At 34.8% G+C, this 23,821-nt stretch overlaps 1 protein-coding gene across 1 annotated transcript in view; it reads left to right on the top strand.

Annotated features, from left to right (window-relative positions):
• LOC149793709 (electron transfer flavoprotein subunit beta-like) overlaps positions 1–23,144 on the top strand; it is a 31,471-nt gene extending 8,327 nt beyond the window's left edge. Inside the window, exons 4-7 of the mRNA XM_089967711.1 lie at positions 5,458–5,520; positions 8,029–8,187; positions 16,578–16,747; positions 23,036–23,144. Coding sequence (XP_089823837.1) covers positions 5,458–5,520; positions 8,029–8,187; positions 16,578–16,747; positions 23,036–23,042 — 399 coding nt within the window. The 3' untranslated portion in view covers positions 23,043–23,144. The remainder of the gene's footprint in view (positions 1–5,457; positions 5,521–8,028; positions 8,188–16,577; positions 16,748–23,035) is intronic.
• The last annotated feature ends 677 nt before the right edge of the window (positions 23,145–23,821 follow it).

Raw genomic sequence — 23,821 nt, 5'->3', positions numbered from 1 at the left:
GTAGATGAGTTTGTCTGGTTTTTTGCTCTCATGTTGGCAAAGTAAAATTTAGAACTGTTTGTGGGTGAGAGTTGTGTTTTTCTTTTGATTTCCCAAGTCCAGACTGTTTACTTGAATATTACAAAGCATATGGACCATTTATTGACCACTCTGAAAGTGAGTCTGTGTTGGAGAGTTATTATTTTGTCTTGATTCACAAAAATGTTCTTTTCTTGAATAGGCATAGTGGGCATGGAAAAATGTTCTATCTTGATAAGCAGAAAAACACAGTTTAAATTTGTGACCTGAATACGTTCTTATGCTAATGCAGTTTGAGTTTGTGACCTGACTACTTTCTTATGCTAATGCAGAGTTTCAGTTTGTAACCTGAATACTTTCTTATGGTAATGCAGAGTTTGGGTTTGTGACCTGAATACTTTCTTATGCTAATGCACAGTTTGAGTCTGTAACCTGAATACTTTCTTATCCTACTGCAGAGTTTGAGTTTGTGACCTGAATGCTTTCTTATACTGTTATGACTATATGGTCCTAACTATGTAACAAAAAAGGTGAAACCAACAATTTAAGTAAAATTCAACAAATAATTTATTTGCCTAGAATACAAAGTGAAAATTCAAAAGACACAGTGTTGTGAATTAAATTCCAAATAATCTTAAATGTTCTGTCACAAGTCCAAAAGTATAGAATGTTCCAATGAATTCCAGTAGTCTTGAATGTGTTGTTGTATTATAATGATATAATCCAGATTGTCTTTGGATGAGTCTTCAATAATCCCAAAGTAGTGTTTTAGTTCAAAAAGTCAATGAGCACTTTGTAATTCCAGTGAATAATTTTTATAAATAATTCCTCTCAGATGGTGAAAACATCTATAAGTTATTCCACAGACTAATTATAAAACAGGAATGAATAATTCGTGTACCAAATCATTTATACATGTTATGTATTTCATTCTACCTGTGTTGCAATAGAAGATGCTGGAAAAACCAATTATCTTAATGGAACATTACACAAAATTGTTAACAACTTTGCATCAGAACCTTCTAAGCTCTTAAAGAATATCAGGCCTTGAACTCAGGTTTTAGTAAATATCTTAAAAAGCATGAGAAAAATCATGTAGGCACAACCCTCAATCACTCACAAAGATTAAGCACACAATATAAATATACACAACAATGTTAATGCACAGTTTAATTTTGTAACCTGAATACTTTCTTATGCTAATGCACATTTTGAGTTTGTGACCTGAATATTACTTTCTTATGCTAATGCATGGTTTCTTAAATAGACTTTGCACTTTAAAAATTACTTACTGGAGAAGACATACTTGAACGTACTTGTGGATTGCTGTAAATTTTTAATTGTGCTGTTTCAGAGCAGCATCAGCAATAATTTGAAAAATGTTAATAGACACTTAGTTTTCCACTGAATTACAAATGGAAGAGATTGAATTGATGACCTTTAAAGGAACAATTGTTGATTAGGAAAATAATTTTGTCTGGCATATTGAGGGATTTTTTTAGAATTTTGTATCCACACCTAGGTCATTCCAACACGTATTTTGGCTGTAGAACAGTCCCTTCAAGGGACTCTCGTTTACAGTCATATATCCATGCATTGCTTATTATACCATATATTTTGGCTGTATGAACACAATAGAAACAATATATTGTACCTAATTCTAAGTGTTGAAGTCCACTTTATTATTTCCTTAAGGTCAAGTTTTGTGCTGTTCTCAGAGGACACAAACCATTTTTGTATGATCCACAATAATGTGAAAAGGGCATTTAGTGTAAACATCATCAGCCTATCTGTATCTCCAGCTTTCACTCTCTTCAGCATTCTTTGGTTTTGTTTGGCATTGCTTAGGTGAGTTTTTTAAGGCACTTTTACTTACATGGTCTTACTGCTCCGGTGGCCTAGTGGTTAGAGTGTCTGCCTTGGAAGCAAAAGATCATGGGTTTGATCCCTGGCTGAGTCATACCAAAGACTTACAAAAATGGTACTAACAGCTCCCTTGCTTGGCGCTCAGCATTAAGAGGTTAGTGTTAGGACTGGTAGGCCTGGTGTCAGGATAATGTGTCTGGGTGGGACATCATGCTGCATGTCTGCAACATGATGCCCCAGTGCTAGACATCACTATAAACTATCACACTTCAGATGTCGCAATATGACTGAAAAATTGTTAAAGCTACATTAAAAATCCAAATCACACACACACACACACACACACACACACACACACTTACAGGGTCTTGGATGGAACTAAACTGTCATGCCAAAAGCATTTCACCATGACCTACATTTCATGCTTTGGAAAAATGTTTTACTTTTCATGTATGGTCAGTGTGGCATAAAACTTTCAGTGTACATTCATGCAGTTTTGTCATGGATTCATTTTATTTCAGGCTTCATTGACTATCATATTTGTATTGAATCATTGTGGGTTGGTGGCTCTTTGCACTGGTTTTCCCGGGTTCCTCCTCCACCATTATACTGGCCACTATGTATAGCCTTTCTTATGCTGAAAATGGCATTTAAACCCTACAACAGCTACAGGGGGCACTCACCAGTTATTATGTACTTTTGAGAGAGTGATATATATACAGTGAAGTTGTTTGCATTTAAGACATGCACATTGGAGAGAATGTTGGCATACCTATATAATACTATACTATATAACTATACTATATATAATAATGTAATGTGGCTGACATTTCCTTGGATATTGTACTTTTGGAAATTGTACATGATCTAAGCACACTGCTAACTAAAATGACTGCTCCCTTGTGCTAAAAAAACATCAACCTGAAATAGTCTGAAGTACACTATCCATAGCAGCTATTAAAATGGGGAAAATGAATTTTGCCAGGCTAGACAATACAAGCTTCTGAAAGTGCAATGAATGAATTACCAAATATATAAAATGTAAAAATAGTTATTGGCTCTTTTTTATATAATTTACCTCTGAAGTTCAGGAAGTTAAAATGACCAAGTGGAGCTAGCACCTTTTTGAAAGGTGCACATCTGGAGTAAGGCCAAGCTGTATACTCTATAACCCATAGTACACCCATCAATCATACACCAAAATAAAGGGAATTAAAAGTGCTTACTATACCTAAGATATACAAGGTCTTTTTTAAATAGCCAATATAACCAGTTCGGAAAGTCGGGGAAACTGTTTTTCTTTAAAATTCTAACCCTATGCAAAATACAAAATTGTAGAGCACCACCACCACTGTATTGAATCAGTATGTTTTGTACTATTGATTACATATACTGTACTTGTGTGTGTATGTGTGTGTCTCTATATATATATATATATATATATATATATATATATATATATATATATATATATATATATATATATATATATATATATATATATATATATTTGTATGTTTGTGTGTGTGTGTGTGTGTGTTTATTGATCAGTGAGAATTAATCATGGAAATTCCAATTAGAATGTACTTCATATGCATTACTCAATCACTCACTTCAGCTGTTTGCCAAGTTTAATGCAGAATGCCTAATTCATAATGCTCCAAAAAGTAAGTTGTGCTGCCAGCCAGGTTTTCTGATGCTGATCTTTGAGAAAAAAAGTTATAAAACTATCTTTGTAGCAATCTTGGCTATGCTTAGAAATTGGAACAATTTTATATTATGATAGCTCTTATTTTGAGCAGTTATAGCCCCTAATTTTCCTTCTGCCTAATGTTGTTTTATGCAGCATAACTTAACTAAAAACGTGTAATGTAACCAAATGAAGCATGAACCATTATATTGATAAAGCTTTGAATTAGTTTGATTTCTAGCATTCCATGGTTTAAAACATTCCATTATTTCTGGCATTCCATGATTTATAGCATTCTGCAGTTTAAGCATTCTGCAACGTTGTTTACACGATTTTTGGCCTTCTTTTATTGTCTGTCCTCCTGACTTTGGTTTCTGCAGGCTGCATTACTTTACCAAGTCGGCATTCAACTTTATGTTGCTGAGACTTTGAATAATAATGTCCAGCATCCACATTATCATTTAGAGAAGTAAAGGTCCCTGAAGGACAGTTGTATTTCAATCACATTTGGCATGCAACTTTATATTTCTGAGACCATGACTTAGATTTCAGTTCATCATTTAGAAGAGTTGTGAGCCCTCATTACTGTTTGACAAATTTTGATTCACGGCACAAATTCCTATGTTAGAGGCCCTACTGAGCATATTGTAGCCATGGTGCTCTTGTGATGCACTCATTGCTAAAACCTCTAGTTGTCATTTTCAATGTTACATGATACTAGTAATTTTTACAGCTAACATTATTTTTTGCAAATACTCTTTCCTGGCAAAATTCTTTAAAAAAAAAATTCATGTTTCTTTAAACATTTTGTCATTTTTGTGGTTAAAACAATTAGTTTCTTGTAGCCACTTTGATTCTCTTCATTAATATAGAATATCTTCACAAGCTTGCCATATAAGATCATTAACAATGAATAATCACGAGATCAAATTAAAATCAATCAACTCTACTTTGAAGCAAAAATAGAATCCATATTGTGCAACACTCCAAGTTATAAAGTATCATCATATTTTAGGCAAACTTGTTTGTATTAGTTTCTTTAGGAAATGTTATATGCTTTTAAGTTTATAAATTAAAGAATTTTTCAATCTTCTCTTCAACTTTAAGAAAACTACCTGAAAATATAAATGTAAACGTTAAAAAATCTACCTGAAAATATATTTCATTATTTCATGGTATCATTTCATTTCTGTGTAATTTCAAGAAAACTACCTTAAAATTTATTACAATTTTATCATGGTATCAGTTCATTTCTGTGTAACTTTTAAAAAAACTAATTAAAAATGTATTACATTTACACAGTAATATGGTATTTCATTTTTGCACATTTTTGTTTTACACAGTGCTTATAATTTTATACAAAGGTTTATATTCATGTGTACATTTCAAATGAAATACAAAACATGAAATGATGTGAACAATGTTATTTCTTTTGTCCTTGCATTTTTCATTGGAAAGATTGAAATTATTCTTGTATTTTTATAAATGTTAGCACTCATGTAATCTTATACATTTATTATATTATGAATACCAATAATTTGTTTGAGGCAAAACTGGAAATTAGGAGAATTGACTTTGAGATGTTAAGATACATTGGATATTTTGTCCTTTGCATTATAGTATGTCATGGCATCTTTTTGACATGAAAACCTGATTTTGTTTTGGATTAAAATATTTAAAATCAGAAATTTGTTACTCTAAAGACACACTAAATAGGAGATTACTATAATCCTTTAAGTCTCTTCAATAGATTTTTTTTCTCTGGCTAAAATTATGTCAGGAAATTAAAGTAAAACTGATTTGTTGCAAAACATGTTTTTAATCTTATATAATCACATTTACTGATGACTGGTTTCTAAGTTGTATATTTTCTGACTGTATAGGCCATTGATGATGACTGTAACCAGACTGGTCAGATGACAGCTGCAATTCTAGACTGGCCCCAGGTAAGTTCTAATTTAGGGGCTTGATAAATATTAAGTTATCTCTAGCACTACAGGTCTCATACTTCTCACACTCCTATACTGTGATTGGAAGGCTCAGGCACAAGTGCTCCATCATGTGAAATCTAAGAATTCAATTTATATACCGTTTGCAATCTTTTGTGAGCAGTGACTGATACTGCTCAATTTCATATCAAAGTATGAATGTAAGATCATATGTATGGCATGATAAATATCACAGAGTTCCTTATTTCACTAAATTGCAAAACAAATTTGAAATGACTGTCTACAGAGCATGTTGACCAATCATTGTACTCACACAGATTTTAAAAAGAGCTACTCACACAGATTTTAAAAAGAGCTATAGGTTCATCTCCTTTGTTGGGATATAGAGTTGCACTGTGGGATAGCAGTGCTCAAAAAATCTGATAGCCCAGTGCCCCTGTAATTACAAAATCTGATAGCCCACTGCCCCTGTAATTACAAAATCTGATTTGCCTTAGAAAACTTGGATTGCGCTGATAAAATGCAAAATTTTATTTTGAAGCTTTTGACAGACTAGTAAATTATTAATATTTATCTCCTAAGTAGGTCCTACCCTTATGAATATTGGATTATTACCATACTTCCATTGAAAGCTATAAACTTTGTGTACAAAGCAAAGCATGTGACCTATGAATGGGGAAGAGATTGCCTGATTTACTCATAATTAGTGCTCACTTGCCATTGTGATCACAGGGGCTTGTATTGTTTCTTACAGTTTACCTATAAATCATGTAATATACTGTATAATGTACTGATATGATTTATAGGCAAATTGTAAGCAATGAAATGAGCCAGTGTGCATTTTTTTCTACTGGCAGTAGGACAAAAGTACCATTTTTACAGCTGTCTATCATGTACCATATTATCTCTGAAATCTGCCACTTTTGAAAATAATCAGATTTTCTGTCATAATTGTTTTACAAATTTATTTTTATGTGTTCTGTCAGCACATTACAAAAACCAACCAGAACCATTCTACTGGGAATATATATATATATATATATATATATATATATATATATATATATATATTTGATTTAATTTTTATTTGATTTACTTTAATTGTTTGTTTGTTAATTTTAAATATTTTTAATTCGATTACATGCTATTGTAATCCAATTTTATTTCCTGAATTTGACATATTCCAGAAATTAGTTGACCTGACTGGGTTTTTTTGTGTAAACACTTAATAATAGAAACTTTGTATCAAATTGCTGACCTAGTTCCTGACCTTGTATCAGAAATCAGTGAGTTGAAGTAAACAACTTTTTTTTATTTTTTCTTAGTTTGGATTCATAAGTGAAATGGAGGCCATACTGGGAGTATGTGATGTTAGGCATGTAAAGCTTCTATGTAGTTCTAGAAACACGATCATGTGACCCTCATGCAGGAATCTGTTTTGGGTCTTAAATTAGTGTATAACCTTTTACTATAGAGAATTTAGTCAATTGGACTATCAACTATTAACATTTAAAGGTGTTTTGTTTTGATCAGTTTGAGCTGAAATTCTATTTTATGGAATTATTAATTCTTTTCTCTGTAAACATTTAAGTGCTCATGCAGAATTCTTGGAAAAGACATTTATTTAAATTTTATTCAGAATTCAAAACTGGAATATTATTTTCTGTGGTTCAACAAGGAACTGTTGACACATCAAGACAACACTGACCGCAGCATACATCATCATCCACCATCTTTTATTTTTTTTAATCAGGACTCCAACTAAAGATTCATTTAGGACTTTTTATTTCTAGGACTTCTATTTTTTAATTCTTGGATTATTTTTGGATTTGATTCATAGAACCATAAGTTCTTTTTCTCATTTTTACCTTGTTTTTCTAGGGAAATACATTATTTGTTAAATTTTACAAAGCTTGTTGTCTTCACTCTTTTCTTATTACTGTTGTAAAGAGCCTAAAACATAACAATATGAATTGTTTCAGCAGTGATTGTAACCAATGAAATGATGTATGGCTCAGTAATCTGATTAGAAAGGCTAACATGTGTATACAGTAAGCTGCTGATTGATTACTTTGTAATCTGGAAGTATAGGCCAGATGTAGCAGGTTTTTTTTAGGTGGCATAAGTAAAACAAGGGACCAAAGGTGGTCCAGGATGGCTTCTGAATCTTTAATTAAAAATAGTTCATCCTTTGGTCGAGGTGAGATTAAAAAGGAGAGACTAACCAAAGAATGATTTTGGCGGAAACACTTGAGGAAGTAATATGCTTTTGTGTACTACAAATTCGAGTCAGGGCTTCTGCAATGTGAGTTAGGGCTTGTGATTTTTTTTAAAGTCACCAGCCCTAAACCTGTGCCAGAGAAAAATTTTTTTGAGTACTGGGGGCAAATGAGTATATTAGTGCTAGCAAAATTGTTCACCATTTCTCTAGTTTAAAGTTATTGAAACTCTAAATTTTCATAAAAGTGGTGTGTATATTGAATATAAATCTCATTCATTTTTTAGGCCACATTTGCTTCCAAAGTGGAGATAGATAATGGAAGCTTGAAGGTATTGCGAGAGATAGACGGAGGCTTGGAGAACATAAAGGTCAAGTTGCCAGCTGTAGTAACTACTGATTTGAGACTGAATGAACCAAGATATGCAACTTTGCCGAATATCATGGTTAGTATCAATGTGTTAAATGGTCGTGCTTCTTTTTAGAAATAAAGCTAGGAACAGATGAAAGCAATTTTCTTTCATTACAGTATTTGTCACATATTTTTTAATATTTTAAATGTATGGTTAACACATATAGTATTCTCTTTGCTCAGTTATCTGTTGATCTGGCCTGTAGCACCCATATTATTACACATCAGTTTAACTTGGGCTGAAAATATGTTGTGAAACTAAACTCGATTGTTGCAACCTACTTCAAATGATTTTGTACAAATTGCTTTCAGTTATGTATGGAATCTAGTTATAATACCTTTTAATTCATTTGCCATTGGGATGAAGGTTTGTTTTGTACAAAAATGGGTAGCTATGACATAATATCTAGAGTTGATTCAGTATTGTTTAAAAGATGCTAGTTCTGGACACAGAAGTGTATTATTATGTTTGTAATTGGCAGCAACTCAATCTTTTCTCTGTTTTGCAGTGTAACAGAATTGCATGATGTGATTAAATGATTTAGCTAAATATTAAAGACTGACTTATTGGCCAGGAAAATTTCAGCTTTGAATCAGAAAAATTATTTTTATGTCCCGTATGTCCAGTCCGACAAGTAGCTTGGAGGATTATGCTTTTATATTCAAGATTACAAAATGCCAAAAAATGAACTACTCTCAGAAAAACATAAACTTTTGCAATGAGTTCAAATTTAGTGTAAGTTAAAGTGATATTTATATAAAAGAAAGATCTTTTTACAGCTTCTTTGAGCATGTTACAACTACTTTTGGGATAGTGAACATCGCTGTCCACTTACTTGATGAAGAGAGGGTATAATCTTTTTTCCTTTTATGGCACAAATTGCATGTTAGAATAAATTGTTTTACCAGCCTGTGTGACAATTTTATGTCTACATCATACATAAACATTAGAAGAAAGCTTTAATTTTGTATATCACACTTGGAAAAGTTCCAGTTACAAAATTTATTCAGGACAACAACCATCAGGTTCTTCAGAAAATCTCCCTCATATTAGACATACAATTATGGTGCCGATCAGACACATTTTTATCTTTTTTTAATGGTTTTTTTGTGCTCAGAAAATCAGATAGTCCAACAACTGGAGCCCCTCTAACTTTAGAACATAAGATGTCATGATAAAAACAAGGTATTTGACTCCCAAACCCCATAATATGTTTAGAAGAACATGAAATTTGAAATTAGGAACCAAAACCTGCAGCTGTATAAACTGTAAACAACGTTGCTAAGTGCTCATGGGGTATTTCTGGAGTGTATGACATCCACTGACATAGCATCACCACCCAGCATTGGAACAATGCATGAATGCAGAACTCAGTTCCAAAAGTTACTAACATGTTTAAACAATCAGCAGCAGACACAAGCTGAACTACTTTTTGCAGTTTTATTCAGCTATTTGCAGTTGCAGATTATATTTTTAATCTGAATATTTGACACTCCCTCACAGCTATGCAGATTCAGAAAGATCATTTTATATGCTGAGGAAAATACAACAAGCTCTTTAGGGATGTTTGAATAAGAATATTGTCAAGTCTCTAAGGAATACAAAGATAAACACAAATGATGCTTTCATTCCCTTCAGTTATTGAGAGTAGCAAGAACTGCATCAGATTAAGACTGTATTCCAGTTTCCATTGGATTTCAGAGACGGAATCTTGGTACATTTTTTTAAATGCCTTTGTAGTTGTGGTTATGTGATTGTGGGCATATGTGTGTAGTATTTTACAGCAACAAGTCTACCATTTTTTTTGTTCGTAACTGAAACAAATGCTTCAAAGAAAATAGATGCATTATTTTATTTTCTACAGATTTTAATTTTCAGTCATTTGTTTCCGTAGGTTTATTATTTTTCAATTGTATGACGAGGCTTATTTTGGGTCATTTACAATGACACCTCTTGGGACCCGAGATCATACTTCTCAAGTCTCACCCCACCCACCCCCAATACTGTCTAAGAGGTTGGCAGATATGAACACTTGCCATATTCTAAGTGTGTTGTCCATCAGGATGAAAAATAATGTTTTATCTAATTTGCCAATCAAACTTTTACGAGCACTAATGCAATGCAGTATTTTTATTTTGAATTTCTGTGAAGAAAATGGTAAATTATTAATATTTAACCCTCATTGGGAACTCCAATTATATATGTCACCCTTCATCTGCATACTTGCATCAAAAGCTATAAATTTGATGTACAAGATAAAGTGTGTGGTCTATCAGTGGGGAACAATACTATTTTTTACTGCATATTTCCTTGGTTACCTGTAATATGCACCCATTTGACCTTTATCAGTAATGAACTGTCCCTTGGGTAATGCAGCATAGGTTAAATATATAAATATATCGAGTGGTACCTAAGTAATTGCTTGACAGTTAATGTATTAGCCACCTACAAAAGTGTCCAAGACAATATCTATAGTCTTAAAGAAAGAGATATGCTTTGTATTTTTATCCATTTATGTCAAAGAGTTGGCAGCCATTGATTTTATTGATACATGTTTTCTTCTGTTATGATGATACACTGGCTCAGCGTACTGCAGCACAAGCTAATTATGAAACTTGAAGTGATTGTTTTACTGTTTGAAATTAAAACAAGACCCATGGGTTTCCAACTTTATTTGTTGTCAATTTCAGTCAAGAAACATGGAGAGTTATAAAACATGCAGAAACAAACTATTCCAAGTTCCCTGAATACTCTTCCCTAAAGATCATGATTAGATACGCTGTCAAAATATCTATCTGCAAGACCGCTCCGGTGGCCAGTGGATAGAGCATCAGCCTCGGATGTGGGAGGTCGTGGGTTCGATCCCTGGCCGAGTCATACCAAAGACTTACAAAAATGGTACTAACAGCTGCCTCGCTTGGTGCTCAGCATTAAGAGGTTAGTGTTAGGACTGGTTGGCCTGGTGTCAGGTTGTGACATTGGTGGGACATCATGCTACATGTTTGCGGCATGTTGCCCCAGTGCTAGACATCACTATAAACTGTCACACTGCAGACATCGTAACGATATGACTGAAAAATTGTTAAAGCTGTGTTAAGAATCCAAATCACACACACACACACACATCAATCTGCAAGCAAAATTATGTGTGTATAAATGGTCAGAGACCAGAGGTGCAGTCCATTATGAAATAATTTTAGCAGTAAGCCCCTCAACAGAAGAATGTGAGTGAGGGTTCAGTCTCCTGAGCAATATCAAGATTACAAAGCTGAGTAAAACTGTTTAAAGCACAAATTTTCTTAAGATCCACACAAACATCAACTCTGCAGAACCAGACACAAAGGACGTCACAGATACAGAAATTATACATACTTTCACATCAGGTCATGGAGGAAAACATGTTTTAAAGAGAAATGGAATCAAAACTATAGTACAGAAAGATACAGAATGTTGTTGAAAATACTATTAAAAAAAAACTGTTTTTGTGCTGGGTACCGGTTTACATGATGACCTGGAGAAATCATGACTTTAATGAAATCAGATAAAACAAAAGTTTTAGAAAACAAGACCACACACAATATTTTTTTTCTGAGGTGCACTATTTTGAGAGGCAAATTAAAAAATATACTAGTATTTGGGTTTATTAATTCTTATTTAAAGTATAGTAATTGTGTATCAGAAAAATAGTAAATAAATGTTCTTTTGGAGGCACATGGAAATTTAGTCAGGGCAAGTGATCTATTATAGAGCCATTTGCCCTGGGCCTGTACATGAGAAAATAAATACTGCTTTCATCTAGAAAACTGTGTCCAGTACAGAAATTTAACATATTTACATTTTATATTTTATCTTGTTTTACCTAATTTTACATTTTTGAAAGGGTTTTACATCATAAAATAAACGATTCATCTTTACATTTTTAAAAAGTAGCCCTTTGTTGGCACTACCTAGCCACTTTTGTGCTGATGTGCAATAAAACACTACTATGTAGTTAATACAAAACAGCCATAATTAGCCTTCAAACCTGATAATTCATTCATTTGGGATATCTAGGGAGTTTATTCATTTTAACTATTTTGAGCATAGTAAAAAATTCAAGTTTGCATTATTTTACTTTTATTGTTTTGTTTTGTAAACATAGTATAAGATTCACAGTTTGTAAAAATTAATAATAAATTCAATACAAATTTCTCTGTGTATACATTAGAAAAAAGTCACTATTTGACATTGTAATATGCCATAATGCTCTCTGTTCATCAGCCTTTCCTTATCTGCATGAGAACATTAATTATACAGTATTTAGCTTTGACAAATATTATGGATAGCTTGCACTTGCAGTAAGGAAGAAGCCTTTTGATTTGGGGGTCAAAGGTTAAAAAAAAATCAAGGTTGCAGACTTTAAGAGAAAAATGGTTTATGCATTATTTCATTTGTTCTAAATCATGTACCCAGATCATACTATGTGGATAGCTTCTGTGTGAGTTAAAGAGTTTACTTATTCCAAAAGTTAAAAGGTCAAAGGTCAGGGTCACTGTGACTGAAAGGGGGAAAAAATGCTTTCCCTATAGTAACATTAGTTCATCATAGAGCTGGACAAAATTTTGTTGTCTAGTTGTAAGGAAGATTCCTATCAATTTTGAGGTACAAAGGTCATGGTCATTGTGATTGAAAGGAGAAAAATGGTTTCCACATAATAACATTAGTTCTACATCACATAGCTGAACTTAGCTTTGTGAATAGCTAGCACTTGGGGGGAAAAAAGCCATTTGAATTGGGTTTCAAAACGTCAAAGGTCATGGTCACTGTATAGTCCTTAAGAATTCCACATGCCTGTTTGCATTTAGAGTAAAAGTTATACATGTCATGTAGGAATTCAACACCATTTATTCAGTAATGGGTGTAATTTTTTAGAAGTTGATTTTACATACTTTTTAATGGCTATTATTCACTTTATTTGGATCCTCATACAACAATATTCCTTGGGACGCTCATTGTTTACATGACCCTGAAAAGTACATATGGCAAAAATCAATGTTAAAGTACTTGGACATTTTTGGACAAGATCAACCTAAATGTACAATCCAGTACAAAATGGATTGAATGCCACATGCTATTATGTTCCAGTGAAAGCTACACATGTTGATAAACAAATTTATACTACCCTGTAATGTGATGATTAGACTCAACATGCTCTTTTCTTGGCCCAGTTTAGTACATGGCCATGTAATGGTTGATAGCAATTAATAATATTCCTCTGGAAGTTTCTTGATGACAGATAAGGTACAGAACAATCAGTAATCAGGATTGGAAAGACTCTGGTTAAACAAAATTTGTATTATATCTTAAAACAATTTAATTCATATTTAAGATTAGTAAATGCACATACATGACCTGTATGACTTTTACAATACAAGTGACAGATAATGAAGAGCAAATGACTTTTTTAAGACACATTTGCCAGACCAGACAAATTATTCCAAAAATATCACTGGTGAAGTTTAGGTGTTCATAGTGAGATGAATCAGACCCAAAATTCCTACTGATACTCATGGGCAGTTTGGGGCTGATCTCATCTCTTCATAACATCATGCATTTAATGCAAACCAATCTGTGCAAAACATATCAGTGTACATTTTAGACACCAGTATTTCTTGAAATCTGTACAAAACATATGTGTACATTTTAGATGCCAGTATTTCTTGAAAGGACCATTTGGTGGTATGTAGAGAATATTTCGTGATCAAATCCTATGACTGACAACTGATAAATAAGCCGGAAACAGTACAACCCTATCTCCTGTTGCTATTTAGAATTTCGTGACTATATATGGCTGCTCATCAGATTCAGAAACCAATCCAATGTGACTGTTGTTCATTTGCTTATTTGAAAGTTTTGTTGCTTTGGTCATGTGACTCCACTTGGCAAATATCTGCGGGGCCCGATGTGGCCAAAAGGTCTAAAGTGCTCACCTTTACTGATTATTGCCATCTCACCTATGTCTGCATGTGTTCAGATTTCAGGCTCAGCTAATATGAGTTTGTGAGAAAGCTGCCAGTAGCTTCCCATGAATCGATAGTTCTTACTGGGGCTTTTGGGGGTTCTTCCTCCCCCAAAAATACTGGCCACCATCTATAACCTTTCTTGTGCTGAAAAATGGTGTTGAACCCAAAACAACAATAGTAACAACAATTATCAGTCATTATTTTTGTCTTTTGGGGAGGGGTCTGATCACATGTTAAATGAACAGAATGTTATATGGGTAAATTGAAATATTGTTACCTTTCATGTATAGCTTCTTGCTTCGTAAGTGTATGTCACAGCCATATGACAAATCTGTGAACGCCCATGGCAAGTCACACAGTCACAGCCACAAAAACTTTCAGATGCGTAAGCTACATTAATTTTTATCATAATTTATTAAATAACAGGATATAAAGTTTGGGGATAATTTATGTAGGTTGTGTTTGTTCTTACGATACTACATAAACTTGTTTAGTGATACAATGATCTGTCATGTGATGTAAGCAGTGTGAGCAATTTCAGGCCTACAGGGACCTCTTGTTTATTTATTTCTCAAATGAACCTTTACTTCTCTGTTAGGGCACCATCCTGATAAGAGATCATCAATGAACACAAAACAGTATGTCATGTTCAAGCAGGTGAAGCCTCATGTTGAGTTGTCTTTGTTATGATTTAGATGTTCAATGTGGTGTACAGATTTGGGATTTTTGCAAAAATGTCAACAGTGCAAAACAGAAGTTTACATTCTATTATCAACAAGCCTTTTTGGAAATGATTGTGGTTGTTGTCCTAGAACATAATTTGTCTGGACATTTTTCAGATTACAAATAATTAAATAAAGTTTACCAAGAAAAACATACAGTGAAGCTTCTCAAGGCCAAAATTCTCACTAAACTAAAATCCATCTTTAATTTTAATAAAGATTTAGTGAACTGGAACTTCTGTATTCTGAACACCAAAGTAAACTATCAGTCCCAAATTGATTTCTGCACTAAAATGAACATCATAAAACTGAAGCTGACTCTAACCTTAGCCATATAACTGCCTGATCCTAGTTGTGAGATTGGCCAATGGCCATGAAATAACCTATGGCTGTGTATGAATTAATAACAAAGTTGGACACACACTGGCACAGATTACAGCCAGTGTCAACAATAAGCTAATTGGTTGTAACATAGTACCAGTGATTGTGTAAATGAAAGGAGATTATGTTTATTTTCCAGTCATCTGGCAATGCTAGGCACTATATACCTTATTTGCCAGTCATCTGGCTATGCTTGCCACTATATACCTTATTTGCCAATCCTCTGGTTATGCTAGGCACTGTATACCTTCTTTGCCAATCATCTGGCTATGCCTGCCACTATATACCTTATTTGCCAATGCTCTGGTTATTTGCCAGTCATCTGGCAATGCTAGGCACTATATACCTTATTTGCTAATCATCTGGCTATGCTTGCCACTACATACATTATTTGTCAATCCTTTGGTTATTTGCGAGTCATCTGGCAATGCTAGGCACTATATACCTTTTCTGGCAATCATCTGGCTATGTTTGCTACTATATACCTTATTTGCCAAACCTCAGGTTATTTGCCAGTCATCTGGCAATGCTAGGTACTATATATCTTATTTGCCAGTCATTTGGCTATACTTGCCACTATATACCTATGTGACCCTCAGTCAGCTGACTTTTAAATTTAAAATGAGGCTTGCATCATTGCCTTGGAAGAAAGTGCCTACAAAGACCATTAAAAGAACAATTCTACAACAATTTTCTGTCGTATTTGCTGACATTTAACATGTTATCAAATCACGTAAATTTACATGTACAAATGCATATGTTGAAATAAAATAGTGTAAACACTTGCATATAAATATCAACAAAAACAAGTTCATTCTATTAATACATCAGAATGGCCTTGAAAAACCACCCCTACTGCCTAGAAGTTATTGTCTCTCAAGACAGGTGTCTCTCATTATGGGTCATAACACAATATATTAAATCTGTACTTTGAGAACCTTGTCTTTCAAGATGGGTGGTCTTTTGTAGCAGTGTTCTTTCAAAACAGGTTTATCTGTCAAACAAAAAGTAAATACTAACCAGCATACACATTATGCTATAACTGAGGGGACAATAACTCATTGTATGTGAAATTATAAAACGTCAGTACACCAAAACTCTTAAGAACAAAATCTATTACGTTGTCCTTTTGTTTTCAGTCTTGAAAGGCTTCACTCAGAGCATGGACTTATGATGGATTCCAGGAAATTCATTTCAGCCATTAGAGCATTAGTCGCTTTGAGAGACTTGTGTTTTTTAAAAAATTCTACCTATTTTCAGAGAAGGACGTTGTGATACATTATTTTTCACTTGCTGATCTGTTTTATTTGCACAACAGAAAGCCAAGAAAAAGCCGCTTACAGTGAAGAAGCCCTCTGACTATGCAGTTGACATCAGCCCAAGGCAAGAAGTTTTGTCAGTAGAAGACCCCCCAGTGAGAGAAGCTGGACAGAAAGTAGAATCAGTGGAACAGCTTGTACAGAAATTACGAGATGCGGGAATGATACCGTAAGTTACTTTATTGATCTCTGTATAACTGGCACCCACTTACAATCTATTCAGACCCAGATCTGCTGTTATTCGGTACCAATAGATCAAGGATCTATACTCTTTACACACCAGATCTGTGGTCATGCAGATCTGTGGGGCAGATCAAGGGTTTCAGCTGTTTACATACTAGATATGTGATCATGCAATGTACCAGCAGATCAAGGGTCTATACCGTTTACATACCAGAACTGCTGTCATGTAATGTGCCAGCAGATCATGGATTTGTGCTGTTCACATACCACATCTGCTTTCACACAGGGCCAGCAAATCATGAATCTTTGTTGATTGCATACTATATTTGCTGTAAGTGTTACACAATGCCCGTAGATTAGGGATCAATGCTGTTCACACATCACATTGCCAACAAATCAAGGATCTTTGCTACTTGCATAATAGATTTGCTGTCATGCAGTGTCCACAGTGATCAGGCATCTGTGCTGTTTGTTCACAGACCAGATTTGCTGTCATGCAGTGGCCACAGTGATCAGGCATCTGTGTTGTTTGTTCACAGACCAGATTTGCTGTCATGCATTGTCCACAGTGATCAGGCATCCATGTTGTTTGTTCACATACCAGATTTGCTGTCATGCAGTGGCCACAGTGATCGGGCATCTGTGTTGTTTGTTCACAGACCAGATTTGCTGTCATGCAGTGTCGACAGTGATCAGGCATCTGTGTTGTTTGTTCACAGACCAGATATGCTATCATACAGTGATCAGGCATCTGTGTTGTTTGTTCACAGACCAGATTTGCTGTCATGCAGTGTCGACAGTGATCAGGCATCTGTGTTGTTTGTTCACAGACCAGATATGCTGTCATACAGTGATCAGGCATCTGTGTTGTTTGTTCACAGACCAGATATGCTGTCATACAGTGATCAGGCATCTCTGTTGTTTGTTCACAGACCAGATTTGCTGTCATGCAGTGTCGACAGTGATCAGGCATCTGTGTTGTTTGTTCACAGACCAGATATGCTGTCATACAGTGATCAGGCATCTGTGTTGTTTGTTCACAGACCAGATTTGCTGTCATGCAGTGTCAACAGTGATCAGGCATCTGTGTTGTTTGTTCACAGACCAGATATGCTGTTATACAGTGATCAGGCATCTGTGTTGTTTGTTCACAGACCAGATTTGCTGTCATACAGTGATCAGGCATCTGTGTTGTTCGTTCACAGACCAGATATGCTGTCATACAGTGATCAGGCATCTGTGTTATTTGTTCACAGACGAGATATGCTGTCATACAGTGATCAGGCATCTGTGTTGTTTGTTCACAGACCAGATTTGCTGTTATGCAGTGTGCCAGAAGAATGAGATCTATGCTGTTCTTGTATAAGATCTGCGTCTTATACTTAATACCAACAAGTCTTACACCATATCAACTGTTGCACAATATTCCACCAGATCTTAGATTGATGCTTTTCACATACTAGATCTGCTGTCTTGCAGTGCTGGCAGATCATGAGTTTGTACCATTCACATACCAGATCTGCTGTCATACAGTGTGCATGCATATAAAGGATTTATTGTTCACTTACCAGTCAGCTGTTACATATTTTTTTTAAACTTTTGGAAATGACTATTGCAGTGTACATATTTAGCTGTGAATAAGGTACATGAAAGTACAGACATCTTAGATCCAGATCTGATAGCTCATCTTTTATCAGCAGATCATGGTCTCTGGTTTTCGGTCAGAATTACAAGAACCATGAACAGCAGTGACTCTAATTTGCTGGAGCATTATCAGAAAGCATATCTGGGTATATGCTGTTTTTAATGGAGGGTATATTAACAGTGGTCAAATATAGTACTTTATGCATATAGTTATAAGTTGAGTCCCACTGTATTCAACATAGACCCTGATGTGCCATCACATAATGCACTGGCAGTTCAGTGTCTGAGTTATTTGTTCTACTGATTAGATCTAACAGACTCCATAGACAGCAGATGTGGGTCTGTACAGTTTTCAGTTAGATCTAACTTGTATGCAGCAAATATGGTATATATAGTCAAAGGTTAAAGTCATCCTGGGCTTACAAGTAATTTAGAAATATGGAACTTATCCCAGCAGAGAGTACAAGACTCCTGCAAGATGCGACTCCAGTCCATCATGGGTAAACCTCCCAGCTGAGAGTAAAAGACTCCCACTAGATAAGACTCCAGTCCATCAAAGGTAAACCTCCCAGCTGAGAGTAAAAGACTCCCACTAGATGAGACTCCAGTCCATCATGGGTAAACCTCCCAGTTGAGAGTAAAAGACTCCCACTAAATGAGACTCCAGTCCATCATGGGTAAACCTCCCAGCTGAGAGTAAAAGACTTCCACTAGATGAGACTCCAGTCCATCATGGGTAAACCTCCCAGCTGAGGGTAAAAGACTTCCACTAGATGAGACTCCAGTCCATCGTGGGTAAACCTCCCAGTTGAGAGTAAAAGACTCCCACTAGATGAGACTCCAGTCCATCATGGGTAAACCTCCCAGTTGAGAGTAAAAGACTCCCACTAGATGAGACTCCAGTCCATCATGGGTAAACCTCCCAGCTGAGAGTAAAAGACTTCCACTAGATGAGACTCCAGTCCATCATGGGTAAACCTCCCAGCTGAGAGTAAAAGACTTCCACTAGATGAGACTCCAGTCCATCAAGGGTAAACCTCCCAGCTGAGAGTAAAAGACTCCCACTAGATGAGACTCCAGTCCATCGTGGGTAAACCTCCCAGTTGAGAGTACAAGACTCTCACTAGATAAGACTCCAGTCCAACCCCCAACTGAGAACTCCCACTGGATGAGACTTCAGTCCATCATGGGTAAACATCCCAGCTGAGAGTACAAGACTCCCACTATATGAGACTCCAGTCCAACCCCCAGCTGAGAGGGAGTACAAGACTCCCACTAGACAAGACTCCAGTCCATCATGGGTAAACCTCCCAGCTGAAAGTACAAGACTTCTGTTAAATGAGACTCCAGTCCATCATGGGTAAACTTCCCAGGACATACTAATACCCATTTATAGCTGGTTTTACTGGAGCAGTTGATGTTAAGTATCTCACATGAGGATACAAAATAATAAAAACATAGAGACTCATGAAGTTGACCTGTAGGTCCCAAATTTTGCTAAACCTCTAAATTAGATTGCCTGTCTAAATACAGTAAAAGGCCTGCAACCTTGCTTTTGATACTTTCCTGATGAAAATGACAGAAATGTACTCTGAAAGTCAGATTCACTTAACTGATTTTCAGGGGTGAAAAATTATGACATACATGTATTTAAGTAACCAAGACTCAGAGAGTATGAATCTGCCAAATCCTACATTGTAGAAACAAGGGGGAAACATTTAATGATTTGATGGCACCTGGAATTGTTTTTATACAGTAAAAAATGCAGTTTTATATTAAAACCTATGGATCTGTTTCAGAATCTAAATTACTTGTCAAGTTATTCTTGTATAACCAGGGGCCCCGAGTGGCCGAGTGGTCTAAAGCGCTCTCCGTTCCAGATCACTGCCATCTCACCTCTGTCTGTGTGGGTTCAAGTGTCGAATTCAGCTAATGTGGGTATGTGAGAAGGCTGGCCAGTAGCTTCTCTTGGGTTGGTGGTTCTTTCTGGGGTTTTTTCCTGGTTCTTCCTCCACCATTAATACTGGCCGCCATGTATAGCCTATCTGGTGCTGAAAAATGACGTTAAACCCTACAACAACAACAACTTGTATAACCATCATTTCCAAGGTGATGTAAAAACAATGATTGCTCATTTTAGGGACACTTATTGGATGTTTGACTAATTGGGTATCCAACATTGGAATATGATAGTTTTGCTTTAAAAATCACAATTTCAAGAAAAATATACACTTTACATTAAAACAGTGAGACATCCAATATGGCCACTGAAAGTCATGTTGTCACTACTTCTGAATGGATGGTCATAGTGACATGGGGTTTTCACTGCAAGACTTCTTATGGTACCTAGTTGGTCCTAAATGAAAATGGTACCAATCAGACATCCATCACAGTCATCTTGAAAATCATGTTAGCACTTTTCTCTTGAATGGATGGACATATTGACATGGGGATTTCAATAGAAGACTTCTTATTATGTCTGGTGGGTCCAAAATGAAAATGGTGCCAATCTGAAGTTCAATATAACCATCATGGTAATTATCTGGAAAAAATTGTATAGCTATTTTTTCTTAATGTAAAATCATATTGACATTGGGATTTCACCAGAAAATTTCTTATGATGTCAGGTTGGTCCTAACTGAGAATGGTACCAGAGGGACATCCATATGGCCTTATAGCAGCCATTTTGAAAATTTTATTGCTACTCCTTCCGAATGGTTGGTCATATCGACATGATGTTTTCATGGGAAGATTTCTTATGATGTCTCCATGGTTCTAAATGAATACAGTGCCAATCTGACAGACAGTATGGCTGTCACAGCAGCCATCTTCAAATTTGTAATTGCTATTCCCCTAAACATAAAGCCTTTTCAAAACTGGTTTCTTCGGAAGACTAAGTATGGTATCTAGCTGGTTCAAACTTAAAATGTTGCTGATCTGACCTCAGATATGATTGCCATGGTAACTGGCTTGAAAATACGGTTATTGCTATTCCCCTTAGATTTCTTATGTCTAGGTGGTCCTAAATGAAAATGATGCTAGTCTGATATCCAGTATTACCGTGGCCATGCAAAAAAAATTTGTTATCACTACTCATCCAAAATGAATGGCCATAGTGAAATAGGATTTGCAAAAAGACTTTTTATATGTCGTTGGTCCTAAATGCAGATGGTGCCAATCTTATATCAAATATGTCTGCCCTAGTGGCCATCTTGAAAATTTTGTTGTCACTGCTGTTTTTGAATATTTGGTCATACTAGAATGGAGTTTTCACCAATTGTCTTCTAATGATTTCTGGTTTGTTCTAACGAAAATTGTGTTGATCTTACACACAATATTACCTCTGCAATGGTTAATTTGAAAATTGGTTTGGTAAAGAATATCAGAGATGATTTTAAAACTCAGAGGTTTAAAAGATATGGTTTTATCCTAAATTCCTGGACATTCTTTTCAGACAAAAGAACATCAATCCCATTAAGTTACAAAAGTTTTATGTCCTAAGATGCTGGAAAAATAATTCCTGACACAAAATATTTACAAATTTTGAGGAATTCACCCTGTTTTACTTTTTCTTGTGATTTACTTCAGTTTTGTCCAACATTTTTAAATTCCCAGACTAGTGGCAGGAGTCGAAGAGAAATTCTGTTCACAATGTAATTAGAAGGTTTCTCTAATGTCAGAATACATTTTCTACTATTGCCAACAGAAATTCTGATCTTTTGTCTTTGTGTGCAAAGCTCTAGTGCAGTATGGCTGAGTGTGACCAACTTTAAAACACCAGGGAATATTTTCTGTATGCAGAATTTTAGTATGCATACAGATGAACAAACATTCCTGAAATCTGTGTTATTAATCTCTGTTATTAATGCCTGTGTTATTAATGTCTGTTTCATTAATCTGTGTTATTAATGGCTTTGTTATTAATATCTGTGTCATTAATCTGTGTTATTAATAGCTGTGTTATTAATGCCTGTGTTATGTCTGCATCATTAATCTGTCTTATTAATGGCTTTGTTAGTAATGTCTGTCATTAATCTCTATGTTAATGATGTCTGTGTTATTAATCTCTGTTATTAATGTATGTGTTATCTGTGTTATTAACCTTTGTCATTATTATCTGTGTTACTAATCTGTGTTATTAATCTCCCTTATAAATGTCTGCAGTATTCCTACACAAAATCTTGCTCTTCCTACTACTGACCTCTTAACAGTTTATCAATAAACTTAATTCTTGCGATATTTTTCCAAACTAATGTAGATTTTCCAGACTAATGTAGATTTTCCAGCTGATGTGGGTTTTCCAAACTGATGTGCCCATTATAAGACAACAATGATACCACTTGTTTGGGAGACCCAACTAGTGTATCTATGCTGCTTTATTTCAAGAAAGTGTCAGATAAGCTCCGTCCATTGCAGAAATGCCTCGCAGATGTTACAGTATCGATTACTATATAAACATCACTTTACACTTTCATTTAAAGCTTTATTTTTCAAGTATGATGAAATAGAGATATAAAAAATGAAGTACTAATTTGAAAATATTTCTGATGATAGTCAATAAATTAGAAAGGAATCCAGTTCTCTAAATTAAATTTGTTAATATGTTCATATTCTTTTTTTTTTCTTCCAGATCATAAGATGTAAAGATGAATTTGGGATCTATGATGTATGAGTGAGGTATTGATAGAGCTGGTATTAAACACTTGTATATTAAATGAATAAATTTATATTATACAAAACTTTGTTACATTATTGTATCTGGCCTGATTTGGAAAGGTAATAAGGCATTGTTACACTTTTCCTTGGTAAATAATAGCAGTGGCATTATCAGAACCAACAATTTAAAGTTTTTTTTAACTTGCTTATTTAAGGTAATTATAACAAATTCTAATTATTAATTATTTTTTATTACAATTATTTTATTTACAATAATTGTAATTGGTATGTTAGATTTTGCTGATAAAGTTTCCATGAAACTTATGCCAGACACTACAGATTTTAAAGAGAGTACCGACTCCTTCCATATTTAATTGCTCTTAGGACTGTCCATATTTAATTGATCTTACGACTGTCCATATTTAATTGCTCTTAGGACTGTCCATATTTAATTGATCTTAGGACTTATTAGGAATTGGTCTTCCACATTTAATTGATCTTGGGACTGTCATATTGCTTACTGTCCCATGCTTTTCATAGAAAAGAAATGGCAATAAATTGGACCTTCCCTTCCATCCTACTTTCCATCAAGCTTTCTTTGTATCTGTTCCTTCCAGTTTGTTCAAATAAGATTTGAGAAGAGGAGGATTTTCTCCCCACCAAAAAAGAATTTTTCAGCTCCTTTGTTAGACTATATGTAGCCTTATGACAAAATTGAAAGGATGATAACTTTTTTGATCCATAAAACATTTGTGACAGT

The sequence above is a fragment of the Sinohyriopsis cumingii genome, chromosome 8 (assembly GCF_028554795.1).
Source record: "Sinohyriopsis cumingii isolate HCF-2022 chromosome 8, ASM2855479v2, whole genome shotgun sequence".
In the NCBI taxonomy this organism is placed as follows: domain Eukaryota; kingdom Metazoa; phylum Mollusca; class Bivalvia; order Unionida; family Unionidae; genus Sinohyriopsis; species Sinohyriopsis cumingii.
This window is presented reverse-complemented; position numbering and strand designations above follow the sequence as displayed.